At 37.6% G+C, this 21,185-nt stretch overlaps 1 protein-coding gene across 10 annotated transcripts in view; it reads right to left on the bottom strand.

The window, feature by feature from the left end:
- Positions 1–21,185, bottom strand: part of LOC113482589 (cytosolic carboxypeptidase 6-like) — a 969,074-nt gene that overhangs the window by 697,621 nt on the left and 250,268 nt on the right. Inside the window, exon 1 of one of the 10 annotated variants that reach the window (XM_026853357.1) lies at positions 15,570–15,681. The exons of the other annotated variants lie outside the window; for them this stretch is intronic. Coding sequence (XP_026709158.1) covers positions 15,570–15,664 — 95 coding nt within the window. The 5' untranslated portion in view covers positions 15,665–15,681. Of the gene's footprint in view, positions 1–15,569; positions 15,682–21,185 lie in introns of those variants that run through there. 10 annotated transcript variants of the gene reach the window in all.

The raw sequence follows: 21,185 nt of genomic DNA, 5'->3' as shown, positions 1-21,185 counted from the left end.
GGGGGGGGGGGGGGGGGAGAGAAAGAAATAAAAGAATCACAAGTTTTCTAGTAGCCATTCTATTTTCTCTGACAAATTAAGTCTTTTTGGGATATAATGGCAAATGAATCATCAGAAAATTGGCAGAATAAGTTAAAGCCAGCAATGAATGCATAAGTCACCTTCAGAAAAGGTCACATTTCCTTTGATCATTCTTTGGTAAGCTGTAAGAGGCATACCAGTACTTCACATGTATTCCTCTTCATGATTTCTCTTTCCATATGACCTTATAAAGACACCCTCTATGCATTCTTATTTTGCTATCAGAGTGTAGCAATGCTTTTTTTTTTTGTCAGCAATGAAGGTGAAAGATAGTCATGCAATCTTTCAACTGTACTACTTGGAAGATAGGTCCTTGCTTTAACCTTTGGCAATCTTTACAATCATTTGTTAATCCTTAAGATCGCTTGTTTTTTGTGGGGTTTTTTTTTAATGCTAAGTTTTATAACTTGCATTCCTTGCACAATGCAGACTTCCACGTCAATGGAAGTCAATGGGAGATTGAGGCATGTACAGACTGCACAATTAAAGTCATCACCCATTAATTACTTTTAATCCATAGCAATTATTCAAAATTCTTTACCACAAATGTACTATACAAACTATGCAGTTCCTCAGCAGAAATTCTACAAAACACTCACCTAAAACAATCACTTGTATTTTCTTCATTGTAGTTATGGTAATATTTGCTGAATTGGGTGAAACTTTACAAAATTTTTCAGTCAGAGGGTTAAAAACCATGACAGATATCACTACAACATTGCAAACGTTTTTGTACAGATTCCCAAAGGTAAAATTTTACCTCATCCTCAGCATAACATTTTTCCCTTGTGAGAATGCATGTATTCTGCTAATCATAGCCATCACTGCATACTACTTCACTGCTGAATGACGGGGTAAAGGATCTTTCATTCCTAAAATAGCTATGATTTTATAAGTGTGCTCATCAGCTAGTTTAGACAGTGTAATTTAACTGAAGTCAATCACTGAAAAAGTATTAAGAAACAGATTTGAAAAAAACAGTGTGTAGCAACAATGCAGTAAACTATCTGAGGGTCTTCTACCTTAACAGTATTGGTTGCTTTTGCAATATATAACTTGCTCATTTTTCTGGACAGGAATTTTTAGAATCCTCTACAAATAATTCACAGTATCAATAGTAATCAACACAGCAGGAGTCACCATCTTTAACATTCCTGTATTTTTTTCAACAAGATTGGTGTTTACCTGGAAGCTTAAAGGAGAATCCTGTAATTTCTGGAAAAAAAAAGTAGGTTTCTTTTAGTATGTTTTCCAGATACCTACCCCTTACTCTGACACTCTGGGTGACCTTAGGTATTTCAGTTGACCTCTGTAAACCTCAGTCAGCTCAGCTAGAAGACAGAGTCCCTTTGAAAAGCAGATACTGCATCAGTGTTTAGTTTTCTTGGATAAATGCATTTAAAATTAAAAGAAAGCTATGACTGTTCAATGACCTTTCAGTACACTTAATGTCAAGGGCCTTTCTTGTGGAGACTAAGTGGCTATCTGGAATTGCTAATGCAATTTAAAAAAGGAAAAAGAAAAAAAATCTAATTGCAACAGCTGTAAATGCAGAGGTAGGGACTGCATTTTCATTGATACTATATGCTTTGGCTGTATCACACCTTTTCTCTTGGTCTATTTCAACATAATTCGTTTATAATATTGTAACATCTTATATTCATGCTGCTTTTCATTTTAATTTCTATATTTATGCTGGATCTTTCATGCTGAATTGCCTCAAAATACATCCAAACTTAACCCCATACACAAACAATACACACTAGACCAAAATCTGTAACAACATGATGAATACAGTCAAAAAAACAAAGTGACAGAAAGGTAAGAAACAATGTTGGGTACGTGCAAAAAGAAATACGAGTTTTACATAATGAGAATACAATCTCCCATACTATCCCCAGGCACTGCCATCTGAGCCTGGATGTTTGCACTTGTCAGGTGCCGATTCCACACGCAGCGCCGAGCAGCTGTGAACCACAAGCAGAGTGAGCAGTTTGGTGGCTTGAATGACTGACAGCCCCAGGGCTGGGGAGAACCCTGGCAGTGGCTGAAGCAGTCCCTGAAGTGGGCAGGAGTAGGTTCATCAGCTCCTCCGTCTGTGACATGGCACGTACACAAACACACACTTCAGTATGGTTCCAGCGTAATCTCTTCTGGACTTTAAAGCCTTTAAATCACTGCCTGCTCTTCTCAGTTTTATTCCCCTCCTTTTGCCTTTTAAGGCAAAAGAATACAATATTCACCAAGATATTTTTTTTTTTTTCCAAGTCCAGCAAATCAGATTTTTTTTATTCATCTAGCAGTGAAATCAGTTACCAAGCAGTTATTTTCTAATTAGATCGACGGGTCTTCATTTATACGAAGCTGCTTTTAGTGCAACTCCCCTGGAAGTATTAAGTCAGGTCAAATTCTGCTAATTATTATAACCTCTGCTTCTCAAGTGCAACTACTTGTAAGGCAAAAATACATCACTATTTAACACAGTGAAGTCATTACAATTTTTTTTTTCCTCATCAACAGTGCTCTGATAAGTATGAAGAAAAACAGAAAAGAATTAAACTCAAGTTTACAAATTCCCACATCCAAAACAAAAGCCCCTAAGACTGTATTGCTTCTAAGCCCTTACAAAATTTCCGTGCACTCTAGAGGGTTACTGTAAGCGTGCTGGTATGTTGGCTTTAGACAAGAGAGGACTGTGAACTGCACAGCTGCCATTTAACGATGCACTGCACCCATACATTCCAAGAAAAGGCAAGAAAGAAATTGTTTTGGTACTTGACTGACTTGATCCTTATCCCCATGCAACGCAGTTTATCAGAAGCAACTGTTTGCAGCAGACTGATGTGGCACAAAGCACATCTCTGCATGTTCAGTCAGGTGTTCTATAGGGAGGGAGGAAATCTGGGCAGACAACAGCGCCTGGTACCTTCCCAGTTGCCCGCTTCCTTAAGGAGAAGAGCACACACTCCAGCTTTGAAGGCGGCTTCCTTCTCTAGCCCTCTGGACCTCCCCGTTCATAGCCCCGTCACCTATCAACAAAGTCAATTAAAAGCAAAGCAATAACAAAAAGCGTTCGTGGGGGGTTTTTTTACTAATATACATCCATACACTCTCACTACTGCAAACAGAACAATTTTCTGACTTTCTGGGCTATGTTTAACCACACAATTCCCCAGCGAGACTGAGAAAGAAACCTTGGGAAGGCTTAGGAGTCTATATAATGAGGGCAAAAGGTCACCACCCAAGCACACATTAAGAATCTAAAGTTTGCCTCAATCTTTAATAGTAATATATTGCATAGTATTTTAATACCTAATTATTCTTATAGTGCAATACTAATATATTGAAAAATATGCTGTTGAGAATAACAAAAGGAGCATAGTAGAGCCTCAACCATAGCTCTGAATTTCTTCATGAACAGAGACTGTCATTTTCAGTGTTCGATGATCTCCTAACATATAGTGGGTATTAACATAAATGAACAACAAAAAAAAGTAATTACTTATTAATAAAGGGATAATAACCAGGAGCTTTAATGTTACTATTAAACAAAGCCAATTACTGTAGCTTTAATGCATACTCTTTTTATCTTCTGTTGGCTTGAGTACTATGTGTAAAAATGAAATTGTACGGCCTTTCTAATAAATAAAAGTCAAGCACTGTTCATGCTTTGCAGCCTTGCAAAGAGTGGCTGACTATCGCTTGAAAACATTCTGAAGAACTTTGAATCATTCTCTGGAGACTATTAACTGAATCCCCCTAGATATATTTAGAGTCTCTGTTCTACATTCAGATATCTGAGTTGATATCTGAGATGGTCTAACTGTCCATGCACTCAGATCAAAGCATCCTAACTTACAAAAATATTCTCAAAGACCATAAGAAAAGCCTTGTTAAAGCTGAGGTAAATAACCACCTTCACTGTCATCCACAAATCCCTTTATGTTATCTTAACAAGCAATCAGGTTGGTTAAGCATCCAAACATCTTTCCCTTCACATGCCTAGAAATATCTTTCAGGAGAACCTGCCTCATGATTTTCCCAGGGTCCAAAGCAAGGTCAGCTGGCTTGTGCTTCCCCATGTAGACCTTGTGACTATTTCTGAAGATGGGTACAGCATTTGTCTTTCTCCAGCCATCAAGAACCTCCCCCTGTTTTCATGATCTTTCAAAGGCTAAAGAAAGCGGCCTCTGTAGGACATCAGCCAGCACTCTCAGCACTTTGGATACTGTCCATCTGCTCCCATAACGGGTCAGTTTCCCACAGGTAATCCCTATCTCAATCTCTATCCATCACTGGTAACTGTCCTTGAACCTCGTCTCTAAACAGCTTCTAGAAGCTGAGGGAGCCTTGTCAGAGAAGACCGAGGCAAAGATCACAATAATTGATAATGAGATTATCAACTGCGGAACCAAATCCGGGCTTGCATTGGGAGTGCTGTCATACCAGCAATACAATCATCACAGTGTAAGAGTGAGCATTAAGCCTGACGTATCTGTCATGCACAAAACTACAAAATTTTTTTTTTTTTTTTTTTTTTCTGTCTGTGTCTCACAACCTTATCATTTCCTCACACTGGAGGGATCAATCAATTTCATAAGCAACATCTTCCAGGCTGTTTTTGAGATTAAATGGTAGGATAGCATTCCCAACACCTTAATCCTCACATGCTTGTACACATTCAGCTGCAACAGTTTTGACATGCAGGTCGTAAGGTTGATTTGAGAATAACCAAAGCAGTTCATAAGGTTAATTTGATAACATCCAAACCTGTAATCTGCAATCAGCTGAAGTAAGGACCTCTGGCTGCACAGGTGGCACAAAGATGCCCATGTTACCCATAACAGCTGGGGAACAAAAAAATCAACAACATTGTTGTAGTAAATTTGCAATGTGTACACAAACCTTTTGAAACAAGACAGGAAACATCTCCTGTGAAAAACAAAAGCAGTCAAAATTGAAAATACAACAGTCTGCTGTGATCTACATTATTTAATGTCTCATATGCAATCATGCCTATGATTTTGCATTAATCTCATTTCCTATAATAGGTTTATAATCTGTGGCTGGTGAACTCTCAAGCATTAATATTGATCTGATACACCATGGTCATCAGATGGTTTTGATTTGGAACCATATATTCACAATATTGTAGTTTTATCCATCATAATTGCAGTTTGTCGAAAGCAAGGTACCTATGCACTTCTGCAGCGCAAACAATGCAGTGAGTAACTGCCTCTATTTTCTGTTAGGACTGCAGAGTAAATCTGGACAGCTGATTACCCTAAACACAGAAACCTATACTCTCCTTTCAGACAGACACACAAAAATAACTGAAAGGACCTAATTAGGACACTCCTGATTGAACATACAGGCACAGTAGTGAATTACTGTTTCTCTATACCTAGAAGAAATTGCAGCCTTCATGGATTCCAAAAGCTAAGTGGTCTCTAACTCTACCCAACCTAGAAGTGTCACTTTTTGCAGTAGCAGAGCTTAATGTTCTCACTCCTCTTACCAACCCAGGTAATACATTCTTTCTTCCAACAACGTCTGTATTTCTTACTGACAAATCCCATACTCAAGCTGCTCCCAGAAGAGCTCTACAATGTTCCGATTTTCTCCTCAGAACCCTACTATATTTGCTTGCTAATAATTTCTTCTGTAGATTCCCTGTAACACATTGTTTGTGTACTCTTCATTATGTTCTACCGGGCTGCTTGCCCCATTTTCTGTGTCTAATTCTGATGTTGCCATGGTACCATAGTATGTACCAGAAGTAAAGATTAGATTGGTAGATCACCTTTTACTGCACCACCCTTTTACTAAAGAGGAAACAGTCCACCTCAATAGTGAATATTGCTCCTACTAAGCTATTTAAAATGCTTATTTTATGCATGCAGACCTAACTCCCTTAAGCCAACAGGAATTTTGCACACTGAGAACTAGTTTTCTGTTTACTTCGTTACTGAAGTATTACCTAATAGCCCCCCAAAAAAGCTTGCAAAAATATTTGCCCATTCATGCTTTCCACTTTTTTCTTATTTAAAGTCTTTTATTCACCGAGACATTTCCCCACAAGCTGAGTGACTTCACAAAGAACTCTTTACAATAATAATCTTTGCTAGACATCATTCCTTATCCCAGAAGGGGTGAGGGGTGACAACGACAGGGAGGTGGGGATAGGGGACTACTCGCATCACAAAACACAAACAGATTTGAACATCAGATAAGCAATGGGTGCTTATGGAAAATACTGAATCCTAACCACCACACTTGTTTCTTGCTAGACTCCCATCAAGACTAGAACAAACCTATCGTCTATCTTGAGCTTAGATGAGACACAATTATTAAAAGCGTAAGGATTTTTGCAAGATACTGGCAGATATTTTAGGAGATCAACTGGTATATCAGAACTTCCATAAAACAATGCTAGTAGTCTGGGCTGACCATTGCCATCACAGAATCTTTCTGCAAAGAAACGCCATTCAATCTGAAATAGGAAAGAAGCCCTCCAACCAAATGATGTTTGAGTAAAGCAGAAACTCCCAGTTCCATGTATACTCTTAGTACTAGAAAGGTTATACATACAGATAGTTAATGTATTATTATAGTCTTTTCCATTCTCCACAAAGGATCAGCAGATTTTTTAAAACAGCACACATACATACATAGAAGCACACCGAAATACACCCTGCAGGGTGTAGCAACTATGCAAGTCATCCAGGCCCCAGGAAGAAGAGCTGGATTTCTTCAATGAGATCAAAATCTGGAGACCGTGACACATGCACCCATATACGCAGAACATTTTTTTCCACCACTGTCGGTTGAAATATGAGTCGCACTACTACTAAGAACGAGTGGTAATTGTTCCAGCAGTGAAAGAGAAGCATCTCTCTCAGTCTTACACAGCTGTGGTGAAACTGCTTCCAAGTCACTATTCCACTAGCCAAGCAGCGACCACAAGTCTGCTAGTTTCATTACAGCATGCTGGAAGAAAGAGAACAGATAAACTCGGGAGGGTCTTTGAAATTATTCATAGACTTTCTACTGACAGTCTCAATAGAACTTTTAACATTAAACAGCTTGCAAACTGACATCATCAACAGTACATCAGCTTGCATCAACTATAATCCTTCTGCAGGTCTCAAGTTATATGCATTGGGCACTAGCATAGCCCAAAATGCTTAAAGAAGACTGTAAGAAGCTGGAAAATGCAGATATTTCAAACAGAATTTAAGACTTAACTGTAGTTTATTGTAATTTTGTTGTGCAATATACAATTTAATTCTTGAAGGGAATAATTTGTATTATTTTCTCATTATAAAACTCAATTTTGTATCCATTGGGGGGAAAAAAAAAAAAAAAAGAATGTCTAGTTTTTAACCTATTATTTCTTTAGCGATGGGATACTACATGATTGACAATGCAATTACCAGTGCGAAGTTTCGATATGCCAAGTAATACTTAAAATAGAACTTCGATATTTTTCACGTACAGAGCTGTGGGTTTGTGACTACCTGTTTTCCTGGGACTCAAGGAATTGTTTTAGGTTCAAAAAAACTTTAAACTTGATATTTGTGAAGAAAGGCATGCATAAGACACATTCCACCATACTATTCAAAGATTTCTGAAATTAACAGTTCCATTACATGCAGAGCACAGTCATACTTTTGTCAATCTTCATGAACTTAAAGAACCTTTTTAATCTGAAAAGCATTTTTTTTTAAAAAAATCTTTCTCTAACAATACTGAGAGGTATTTTAGGCCTAAATTTCCATACCTACTTTCAGTCAAGTTAGCATCCGGACATGTAACATTAATGTCAACTTATTTATTCCCCTTTACTACCATTTTTCTCTTTTAAGCTTGCCAGGTACATTCTGACTGTTGGGAAGCCACTGAGATGTACAAGATTCAATCTCTTGTATGGAGGTCCATCTATTAATGCTAAAAAGCAGAATATATCATCATTATTTCATTAGGCCATAAAAAAAATAATTTCACTTTTAGATTAAAATCTTCAGTTTTGTGATTTTATTAAGAGGTTTTATTTCTGTTCTCTTGTCTGTCATTGCTGTGGGGTACACAAAACATGGTTCTTCCCTTTTTGTTTAAAAATATTCTAGAACATTATAAGCACTGCAAAACCAATTACACATATTGTGGCCCTTATTTGGAGACTTTTAGGCTCAATGAAATGTTGGCTAAAACATCCACTGATTTCAGCAAGCTATAGATTGAGCTTTGTCAATATGAAATGGCAGAAGACTTCTTCAGGCACAGCCCACATGACCATTTGCAGCTTTTACTTGAAGTCATCCCCTTTTAATTTGACTAAAAAGTAAGCTGATTATCATGGCTAATCATGCCTACACTTACAGACAAAAAGTACACAGCTTTGTCACTGATCTAGCAAAGCACTTAGGCAATATCTAGTGTATGACCTTAAACAAATGCATAATCTTCCTAAAGTCCTTAGTAGCATCTTTCAAGGTATATACATTTTGCTGCACAGAGGTCCAGACTACGATGAAAACCTCCTATATTCACATCAGTGTAAAGCTAAATGGCTGGAGAGAAATTACATGCAGACAAAGATTAAAGCTGTGGGAGTCCATCTCATTGTCCTTGTAGGATTCCTCCTTACATCCCACTCTCCAGTGTTTCATGAAACCCTCCACCAAAGGGGTGAGACATCTACCACTTCCCTTGCAAGACTATTCAGGGTAATATATCTTATTGCTGATAATTTTTACTTCAAGTACTTACAATATGAAAGAAATCCAGCATAGGATTTCTGGGGTTGTTTCACTAAATCAGTTTGTTAATATATTTTTTGAAGTCACAGGCACAAGCAAGGAATTCCTTGGTATCTCTGACACTAGTTAATTACCTTCATAAACCTCATCTGTAAGTATTGCAAGCGGTTCTTTGTATTCTCCACTTAAATGAAGGACATTGCAATTGTTCTTTTATTCAGAACTATGAAAAAGACAATCTCCCTCTTGATTTCAGAGAGAATCCGGCTATCCATCATGACACTGCTATGGATCCTATAGAATAAATATGCAATTTCAAATGCAGGTGGTCCTGGTTTGCATCATGCTTCTGTTAGGACTCATGATTTGTTAGGATAGTTTCTTTTTTTCTCCTACTATTAAAATATCTTCTCTATACTTTCTGCTCTTTCTCCCCTCTCAGTTTTTACCGGTTTTCATCACACTTGCCGACGGAAGTTCTCCATTTTGTTATGGAGAACAGTAAGATTCCTCACTTTTCTAATCTATTCCGGTAGAAGATTAAAACCACCAAACCTTCTGAGAAACTGTTTTCTATCAGCTTGAGCTTTGCTAGGTATGACCACATATTCAAGAACTGTCACTTTGACAATTGTGAAAGACACACGGCATCTTTAAAGACTAATATCACTACTGTTTGGCCTGCAAGATTAAAAGTAGAATTTCCCTGTATTTTCTGAGAACACAAGGAAAGGAGCACAACAGTATCTTCAGTAGTTGGTACAACCAAAGAGAAGCTGCAGGTGTACGAAAAACCTCCCTTGGCAGGTATGCAATCAGAACAGAGAGTACAGGCTCCTAGTTGTTCAGAGAAGGAAGAGAGCGAATCGAGTTTTTCACATGCTCTCAGGATTTTCCAGAAGCAGCACACCATCCAGAAACATTTTCTAAAATAAAAGTGATTTCCCATTCTCGGAGCGTTTGGCTTTACCTACAATCCCATCTCTACCTGCCTTTAGATTGGCTTCAGCTAACTGTTCTTCACACAGGTGCTGATCTCATCTAGCCAGGGGATATTTGGGATACAATTATTTGGATTAAGAGCAAGTAGAATATACAGTTGATTACTATCTGGGCTTTGCTGGCATTTAAAAGGAGAAACCTATATCCAGCAAGGCAATTAAATTTGTGCTCAACTTGGACCTCAGTAAACTACTCCTATTTTCAAGATTAAGCAACCACTTCACCGGATTGAGACCACAATATCCTATAATATAATGAAGTAGAGGTAAGTAGCCGATCGCACAGTGATGTACATCTAAACTCCAGCTAATTCCAAAGGTTCCTCCATATTTACTGACACAAAAACAAGTACTGACCTATTGTATTCACAATCCCCACAGCTAATATACTCAGTTCTTTAAACTGCAAGTTCTTCCCTTCCTTTCTCAACAGAAATATCTATATAATTATTCTGGGCATGAGTTATATTGGCTCAGAAAGTCAGCTAACACGGGATTCAGCAGGCCTAAGAATTATGCAAAGACTGGTTTAATCAGCTTAATATTTAAAAGAAACTATTTTGCTTTCTGAAAAGTGCATCTACCACAAGTGCAATACAGTTCTTTGCACACAAGCAAATGAGCAATATTTTTTCTTTGCAACTGAAGGGCTGTGGACATTGGAAATTAAAAACAGTCATTCCATAAGGAAAGAAAAGCTGCATAATAATAAAAATATAGTTTTAAAGCAAAGGTGTGAATTTCCTTTATTGTGGGTGTGTAAATTAGAATTAGATTAAAGGAGGAAAAGAAGAATAAACCAAGAATTTCTAACACAAACCAGAGAGACATTAGGCCCAGTACAAAAATGGACCACACCCACCCATCACCAGCTGTAGTTTTACTGCAGTTAGTGAAGCCACATCAATATGCATGGACTGAATATAATATTGCCCAAATATAATCAAATTCTAAACAATACTGTCTTAAAGTTGTTTCTTTTTCATTGTTATTATTCATGAGTACAGCATATTTTGATGCTGATGGGTTATGGGAAACATTTCTATTGCATCAAGAGTGTATTACCTCCTGTAACCCTACTGACAGTGTTTGGAGGAACACATCTTTAATTAGCATTACAAATAATTACAAACTACATTTTTGTTCTAGGATGCAGAGAAAAGTTGATTTGAAACTGATTCCAACCCAGGATTTTTATTTTTTTTTTTTTTTCTTCAGTTCAGAGATACAGATGGAAGAATGGTCTTCACTCAGAAATGAATAGCAACCTCTTTATAAATTATTTTCCAGGTCATTTCACTGAGTGTTTTGCAGGTATTTCATTTCATTCCTTGACAACTGACCCAAAACTTTGAGCTGGGTTACTTGGGAAATAGGCATTGTCTTTGGTGTCCTTGGGTAAAAATATAAAGTTATTTTTCTAGCCTGTAATTCTTCCCTACATAGCAGTGAAGTCTCCCTCCCAGCTCTCACCCTTTTTCTTTACAATGGCATTTTGGCCTTATTACTTATTAGGATCAGAAGCAAAACATCCATATCCTTATAAATTAGAAAATGTTTAATAAGAATGAGCTTGAACAAATTTTTATTATAATGAAAGGATTAAGGTGCATGATAGCATTAATATTTAGGAAAAATTAAACAAAATTGCTTTTTATCTGCTGCAAACTATGTTAAATATTTAATATGCCACATTATAAAGGCACCATTTCAACAAAGGGTATGACAACCTTTGTGTTATGAACCTTCATTTCAGTAGTTTAAACTTAGTTGGAAAACTTCTGAAAGCTAAATCTAACATTATGTGCAGGTTTTCCAGGCAGCTAGAGCTGGGACAAGCTTCCAAACCTGTGCAGAAGGTCTATAGCAGAAAACTGCAAACAATGGGTCTAAAGAGGCTGTCTCTTGTGAGATCTACCAACCTAGCACATGGTTTATTTAGAAGGAAGCACCGAGTCTAATTGTCCTGGAGCTTATGGGAAGCCTTTTTGTTGCTTTGTTTGGAGCGTCTGGGTATATTTTTAGACAGCTTTAAAAGACAGAAAAAAAAAAAAATCATGTAAATATTCTGAGGTGATAGAAGCGTGATTTTTTTCAGTAATCTAGCAGCAGATAAATTCTATATAAATATTATGAGAGGCAAATTCTATCTCTCACATTAGAATAAGCGAATATAAGTATTCCTTTATAACTAAAAAGGTGTGCTAAGTCCTGATAGGAGCAGTAATATGCTTCTAAAACAAAGCAAACAAATTTTTGTGCTCAGAAGGCCTGGAAGCTTTCAAGCTTTCTCTAGGAGTTTAAAATAGAAATCTCTGGGGGAAAATAAAAAAAAATAAAAAATAATAAAAAAAATCAAAATAAGTAAATAGCAATACCCAAGTTGAAACTGCTTACAGCCAGGCTATGTATCGGGTGAAATTTTAATGTAATAATATAACAGTATAATGTAGTAAACTTGGTAGTAGATTTTTATTGCTTTCAGATCACTGAACTGAGAAGCAAACAAAATGAAAAAACTCTGAGTTTCCTCCAAAGCTGATCCTTAAAGTGACCTTGAAAAAAAAAAATAAAAAAAAAAATCTATGCTCCTTTGCCTTTATCTTTCCTCCTGTAAAATGTGATAATAAACACAAGTTAAGTGTTATATATCTATCTTGGAATGGGACTCTGAGCAGAAAACAACAAAACATTATAACCACCTTGGCTGAGCTGGCTGAATTCTTGAAATCAGCCTTCTCACACTCTGTGCCCCAGAAAAACCCAAGCAGAATTACCCTAAGTCTTCAAAACCTGTCAAGGTCTCATTAGTTACTTCTAAAGCCCTCCTCCTAACACAGCTGACTCTCATTTTATCCACCAAAGGCGATTGCTTTAATCTGTATACATGTCCTAGGCAGCTATCAGCTATTTGGCTGGGAAGCCCTGTTGTGCAATCTAAGTGTGGGACCATCCTTTGAAGCAGCGGTCATTTTTCTCCTTCCTTTATTTCTTATGGAAATTTTCTTCACCGAATAACAATAGCTTCCTCCTTTCAGTTAAAAACTTCACAATTAGCTTATTATTATGGTGCAACTGAAAACACAACTTCTGGGTACTGCTGAATTTTCATGCCTGTAATATAATGTACTTGTTCTCAAGGCACTGTTTTCTGAAGTTCGTATCTCACGCTCAAGGAAACACAACATAAAATAGGAGGAAGAGAATAGAGGTCAAACAACGTCAAAGATGCAGAAGTCAGTATTAGTTTGCAGATTTTCTGACTCTGGCCTACACAGTCACATTAAGATATGCCACAAAAATTAAGACACACGTGTTTCACCATTACGCAGTTTTATATATTAAAAATAAAAAATTACTAATTGACCACCATTTAAAAACCACAGCTGTTTACTTTAAAACTAAGATGGAGTATAGCCAGCACACCTTTGCTGAAAGCAGAGGTAAAAAAATTAGTACTGTTCAGTAACTTCAACTTCTAGAGTCTCATTCACCACTACTACAGTAAAAAGATATTATATTTTAATAAAATTGACCTAAAGTAGATTTTTTTTTTTTTTAAGCTTGACTTCAGTAACTGTATGGTGTTATTAAGTGTCAGAGTTTTGGGACCTTTTAAACTTTTTACAATTAGGCACACAAACCAAAATTGCTTGAATAAGAAATACAGAAGTGCAGTTTGAAAGGAGAACTCAAAATATCAAATATTTGTTCTTAAAGGTGAATCTTAAAAATTATATTCTGATAAATAGCTTTTATTGAGGCATTAGTGACCATTAACTTCCCATGCACATGGCTCATGCTGTCAGGCAGAATGTATTAGTGATACATGTAAATGCTGCCTGTGAATATATACACCACTTGTGCATCTGCTATAAAGTATATCAGCTTCACTTACCAGAAGGTTTTCTAAACCTTAATCCATATTTTCTGGTGGCTTCAAGAGAAATAGCTTTTATTAATTATACGTTAAGTTAAAGCTATAAACAGCCTTTATTTATGCTAGCAGAAGATTGTCAGCAGATATATCTTTATTTCATTGCACTGTACTTTCAAAGAACCAAAAACCTTAAAGAGAAACTCGAGTAACAACTTTCATTTGAACCTAAAATTGTGTATCACCTTTTGAAACAGAGCAAAAACCTTCAGTTTCAACTGTAAATATTAAGGTATTGAAATGCTAGGTTGTGCTGACAACATATATTCGGAGGACAGAAACTTTACAAGCATGAAACTTTATAAGCATGAAATCCCTCCTTCAAGAAAGGCAAACTAAAACAAATAAAAGAGTAACCCTTTTGAAATGCAGCCATGCAATTTTCACTGCCATCACTCTGCTTCCCACACGTACACGCTGCTTCGGAGTGTCTTGATGGTTTGGTGGAGAATGGCTTTCCTCACCTGCGGAATTTCAGGGGAAGCCACACAGTGGCAGTACTGTGAACGTAAATGCTATGCTCTATTGTGCAGCAAGATAAGAGTCTTTTAAGAACTAAAATAACAGTTTCCCGTGTTTGGTTATGGTTAAGTTCACTGTTACTTTATATAGAAGACATCCCAGTTTCTATTGCTCTAAGAGTGGAAGAAAAACATGCAGTCAACGTGTAATTTATTTCCTTCTGTAATTTTAGTATCCAGAGGCCTCAGACACAGTTAGTCACACATTTCACTCCAGGCTACTATTTTCTCTCCATTTTTATCCACTCTTTCATTTCCTCTATTCAGATAGAGTTTTGAAGCCCAGCCTCTTAATATAAACTTGGAATTCTTTGCCAAAATAAAAGGAAAAGAAAACAAACTGAAGGAGCATCCCACACAAACATACGTGCGTGCACACGCTCCCCCCAGACACTTATGATTCATCTAGGTTATTGGTTTCTGTACTTTCATAGTACAAAGACACAGTTGATGAGTATTAGAAATGACAAATCCAGAATGCTCTGCTCATTTTCACCGTACTGTGAGACTCTCAGTCTACAGCCACACAGATCACAGATGCTAACTTCTGCTGTGCAGGTATCTCACATTGCGGGGGAGTGGGGGAATACTTTAGAATAAGTCTGAGAGAACTCTCAACAGATCCCACAGTTACAGAACTAGAAAAGCAGAACAAATCTAACTCCTACATGCTGCTTTCAGACATCTTCAATGTTGACATACACTCTACCCCTTTGCACCTGGCTTCTTTACCTGCAGTTTAGTGTTCCCTTTCAGGCTGATGTACAAACATCTAGATCCACGCTTACTTATAGAGATAACGGCAGAAAGAATTACATCTGTTAAATAGTTTCAAAAGAAAAGCTACTCGTGTTTTCTTCTGTGTAACTGATGCCTCATACTTTTTCCTCCCCTTGTTTCTATGCTCTGAGACTTTGCAACTGCACAGCAGTGGAAATTTCCTCCAGGTGATCATTCTCGGTACATGATTAAAGGCCAAGATTGCATGTAATTTACTGGTTTTAAAGTCAATGTGCTTTCATACAGTAATGTAACAGCTAACCACATATGCTCAAGGAGCATGACATACAACACAAGGCTTCTTTTTTTTGACTATACAGAAAAATATATTTATATCCATGATTCCCACCTAAATCAAGCCCCCCTTCATTTAACCAGGTGCACAAACAGTATTTCCCCTTTTTTCCTCCTTTTAAAGCACATCTCAGACTTTTGCCTTCAGGGGTTAACACCCAGTGAATCTGAATATGTTTCCCTCCCTGCTTACCTTGACTTACTTGGCTTTGAGCTACAGAAGCTGCTCCTGAAGGTAAAGTCCTTCTGACTGCACCTGCAGACGCACTTTTCCCCTTGCTGAGTCATTCCTCAAGTTCACAGAGCCCAAATGAGCCAAACACTTTCCAAGCAGGATTTGCACTGCAATCCCTTCCACCCCCAGGATAGTGGCAGTCCCTCAGGAGAGCCCAGGGAATTACGTTTAATAAAAAAACAAAACAAAAAAAAAAACCACAAACCTACACACAAACATACATATGCTGCATGACTCCCCTTCATTGACTGAATGACATTTAAAAGACAACCATAAGAGCATTAAACTATCCAGTAGAGTAGCAGATGGGGAAAAATTATTTTCCTTATCAAAGCTAAATTATTGTATCACTGCTGGTCTCAAAGCTATAAGGTACTGGTGCTTTTTAACTATAATGAGAAAAATATTAGAGAAGCATTTTTTCAAATATTAAAAGGCATGGTAAATTATTTTAACTTAGATATTCCTCAATTTCTTTCTGTGGTGAATCTATCCTTTTAAGTTGAATCTCTTTTTATCTTGAGCTGCAATGGCCTTTGCTATAAATTTGCTGAGGGTATTCATACATTTACAATAAACTATTTTGAAAAAGTCTTCATAGAATGAATACACTATTTTTTTTACAACAGCACCTGAAAAAGGCTGAACATTGGTGAAGTCTTCGAACAAAAAGCTAACACAAACACAATTTCCTTCTTCGATCTCAATAGCAATTCCCAATTTAGGAAGCTACTAATTTTGCCATTTGAAATCTTTTCACTCTGAGTCCAGCTACCCAGTGCAATTCCCTAATAAATTTACAACTAATCCCTAATAAAAATCTAATTTCTGAGCTGCTGACAAGACACTTTCCATTACTGCACTTTCGTGACACTATTCCCTCAGCCACACCGTGGGCAGATAGCACCCAAACACCCACAGTTTGCTTACACACCTGGCAGTGCCTCCAAAGGGACAGGGCATACCAGCCCCCCCCCCCCCCAAGCACTAAGGATGGGTGGCTGTGCAAGGGCACAGAATGGGGAAAAGAAGGGGACAAGGCAGCAAAATTGCACACAACAGAGCCTGAACAACACAAGGCAGGGCAGACAGCACCTGAGGGAAGGTGGTCACTGGGCAGGAGGGGGGTGGGAGGCAAGTCCCCCCACAGCCAAGTCCTCCCTCAGCCTAGGCTTACATGGGGTATCGCTTCAAATGAAGCAATCCGGCTGAAATAAACATGTATGGCTTCTTTATCATCATTTTTAAGAACTGCCATGGACACCTCACTACTAAAAGATAAAATCAGTTAAATAACTCATGTGCTACTGGGATTTACAAGGTAGAAAAACCCCTTACCTGTCAGTACAGACAGAACTTGCCTTCTACCTCAGAACCTCTCATCTGCAGTTGTGTGGGAGAGGGACAGACGCAAGAGGGTTTGGGTTTGGGTTTTTTTTAAACTACCAACACACCTGTAGCAAATACAATGTCCTGAGGACAGACACCTGCAATTCAGCTGCACAGCCCACCTGCAGCCCATCTGCATAACCATGTTGTGGGTAAGTCCCAGACCTGGGGAGTCCACGACAGGTACAAGAGAGACTCTTTAGTCTGGCTGCTTAATGCCCTGAGAGCCTGGGCAGACAAATAACGGCCCAGAATTCCACCAACAGATCCACCAGGTAACAGGATATGTGGAGAGAAACTCAAACGTCTGACAGCAGTAATGACAAAGCTGTATTGTTCAAACTTGTACTAATTGTTCATGGTGTCCAAAAGAATAATATTCCAGCCAAGAACCAGCATTGCCTGCTCCCCTTGCCCAGCATAGCCTTTCCCCTCCTCAGTAGCACTCATTTTTCCAGAGGTAGAGAAATGTCACCAAAGCCACTTTCCACTGAGAGCCTGGAGCCTTACCTTTCTGTTACCCAAAGCATCTGACAGCCACTTATCCTTGTGCTGCCTGAGCAGTACTGGACAGAAAGATTGGAATTAGTATTTGCTGCCAAAAAATATTGGATACTTTCTAATCACGCTAGGAGAGCTCATGCTAGGTTTTCAATCTCAGAGATTCTTAATACAGTGAAGCAGGAAGACAAAGTTTCACTTTCAAGCTAAAATTCAATAATCCTCCGTGGAGCAGTTGGAAAAACAAACTTTAGCCACTGCCTCAGCAGCTAAGGACATAGCAAAGGTCTTATCTCTGTTCTAATATCATTAAATTTTAACTCTCTCAAACCAGTGACATATCATACAGAAGTTTACTCATAACTTAACCCTAGCAATCACAACATAAAAACTAGGGGTTTATATTTTGGGTTTATATACAACTGTTGAATTCCATAAAACAAAGTTCAAGATACAGCACCTATTATTTTAATGTTCTGTTCCTGCATTATCACCTGCCATACTTGTTTACTGCTTATTTTCTCTACAATTCTCAATTTCCACAGTACAACAAAATGTTTTTGTCTTCTATTTTATGTTCTGTTGAAAGAGAAATTGAACTCATTGCTTTGGCTTTTACTATGGCACATCAAATACAAGGCAGGTGCCTGATAACCATCTCACTTTTATCACAAGTTCACAATGAATAGTTCCCATTACCTTTTCCTCTTAACTAAATATTGTTTCTTTACAGAAAATGAAAGAAAAAGTTGTTAATGATTCAAACAAACATTTAAAAATATTAGGCTGGATATTTCAGCCCTAACAATGCTTAGAATTGTATTTCTGATATATTGCACATCCTAGGCTTTTATGTCATAGGTAAATCTAAACAACACTATGTGGTTTTAAAATCAAATGTTGAAGAACCTTTAAAGTTGCAAGACTAAGGGAAGGAAAGTCAAAATTTAACCGGACTGTGCTGCATCCGGGTGCATTCTCAATTATATTATGTCATTACATCTTGTTAAATTCAACTTGTCTAGCACTCTTCAGGCCATTAAAACATTCTTAAAGAGATGTTGCATTTTCTGATTACAGTTTTTGGCTCTTATTTGTGTAGTCTTGTGTTAACAGTCTGATTTTCAAGTACATTTCTTGGTGACACTTAGCTTTGTCTGTGTAGGGCTCTCACTACTAAGTACTTACGGCTGATAAATGCCATTCTTAACAGAGGTGATTTTCATTCTGCTTCGCTCCATTAGTTCAAAGTACAAAATTGCAATGAAAAGCTGCAATGTCCTCTTGGTAGTTTGACTCTGCTTTGAGTTTAGTGCTGCCCATATTTATCTAACTTACAGACTCATTTTTGGGGGAAAAAGCGTCAATTTTATATACTTTTTTTTTTTTTTAAACCTGCCAAGGTTAGGAACCCAGTTCTGTGAACACTTTTCATGCAATCAGTTCCACCAAATGCCCATCACCTGAGGAAAAAAAATGACCTGTTTCAGGATGGGATATAATGCATGGCTCTGGTCATATTCTGCAGCCATTAAACTCAATACCATGGACTGTAGTGGGAAAAGCCTACAATTCAGTTGTTTTAAACTGCCACAAAACCTCCCAACTGCAAATTTCATTGTGATTTGCACTGCTGATGGGGGAACTATTTTCAGGCAACCGCATTTTTTTTAAGATTTCTAATTTCTCATCAGCACCCCAGTAATGAAGTATTTACAGATGACAAAAATGCACCTGGAAGGAATAGACCCATTTGTTTCCTATGTGCTTCAAACCTTTCATGAATAAAGTAGTACCAAGGGTAACCTTTCATGAATACAACCTTAGGGATCACAGAGTGCCCTCAATCAATGCAGGGAACTCATGTTGACAGAGTATATGGGAAACAGATTGAGGTATTAAAGCACATAGCCTCTGGTGTTTTAGATGTAAATACTATAACCATCAAATATTTAGACTCTTATGTAAGCAGTATGTCATTTTTTAAACAGTTACTGCTTGGAATAAATCTTTAAGGATGGAATTTTCAGAAGTGCTCAGTATTGGCCTAACTTTGCTCTTACTGAAATCAATCATAAAATTTTCAGAACTTTGGAAAAGGACTTTGTCTGTTCATATGTTTCCACAGCACTAAGAACAATGAGTCTTGATCCTGGCTGGGGCCTTTTGACTCTGCTGTAATCTAAATAAATTGATTTATAGGAGATCAGTCAGATAAATGATGAGGAAACACACACATACATATAAAATAGCTACGGTTTTTAAGTGATGGTTTAGCAGTCCTTTGGAGCTCCTTCATTATTTTCTCTTTTAATTCTAAAATTCATTTGCCTCCTTTTATATTATTGTAATTTCCTTGTTATTAATTTTCCCAACATAATTCCATTCTTCTTAAATTTCCAGTAAAGTATCCCATCAATAAAATTTAACTTTCTTTCTTGCCATAAAATAATCCCATGTAGTTTGTACAATAAACACATTAGTTGAGGGATCTGATTCATACTTTGTGTCAGCAGAATATGACCTCTCCTCTATTTCCACAAAAGCCATTGCTGATGAGAGTGATATGTAACCTGCTCTATATTCCCAGGAATAACTACCTTTGCTGGACGGGGAAAGGGGAAGAGAATGCATTTCTTCTGTGGGTCTGTAGAATGGTTAAGTCTCTCTCTTTTCTTATTTCACAAGATTCACACAAACATTCATTTACCCAGGGATTAACTTCAGAGGTAGTTATTTTACTTCCATATACATGCCAACCTCAAAACTGTCTAAAACTATCTTATTTGCTTCCAAAGAGCTGCAGTAAGACCAAGACAAAACTACTCCTGCTTATCACTCAACGTGGGATTTTAAAAGGTCAATACTGCAATGTCTTTGTCACAATTTTCTCCAAATAAAATGCTACAAGTTATTGAAATAGAGGCTGTGGTTCCACAGATAATTCTCTAGGCATTTTCCTTGCAGCTGCTATCCTCATTCCCTCAAGCCTGCTCCAGCCACTTATTCCCACTTGCCTCACTGCTCCTCCAGTTGGACCATACAGCTGGTTCTGGATCTGTGTGATGAACCAAACCAAGACTCAATCCTCTTTCTCTTCCTTGAAAGTTTAAGCCTGGGCCAGCTCCCTGTCTGGTGATCCTCTGCAGAGTTTTTCTAGAACAAGGGAAGGAGCAGCTCCGAGGAGTGAGATCTGCACCTGGCAAAGACTCCATCAACACACACCTCTGCCATGGGAAATATTTCTGAACCTCCAAAAGCATTCCCAGCAGATCCCTCAGGAAAGCAAGTACAAGCACACATTACATTATAAAACTGGCAAAGGAACAAACTTCAGAGAGTAGCCAAAGATGTATAATAGGCCAAGGAAGGAACCAGTTAATGATAACAGCTTGTTCATCTTCTTTACCTAAATTCAGGTGATGTTATCACTAGCCTTAGCCTGCCATATATTTTATAGTAAGCAATTCTAGTCTTTCAGATTAGCAAGCTATATATATATTTAGTGCTTTATTCTCAAACTGTTTCACCACAAATGACAGCTCATTTCACAAACAGCTTATCTTATGGCTAAAGATATATAAATACATACTAAAAATGCTGCTGAAATTCTCTGAATGTATAATGCAGCCTGGTAGACATGGTAGTGATTGTAACACTGCTTTGTAGACACAAATGTTAAAG

Source organism: Athene cunicularia (genome assembly GCF_003259725.1).
Source record: "Athene cunicularia isolate RWA chromosome 8 unlocalized genomic scaffold, athCun1 chr8_part1, whole genome shotgun sequence".
Classification (NCBI taxonomy): Eukaryota; Metazoa; Chordata; class Aves; order Strigiformes; family Strigidae; genus Athene; species Athene cunicularia.
Note: the sequence above shows the minus strand (reverse complement) of the source record. Positions and strands in the feature narration are given on the sequence as shown.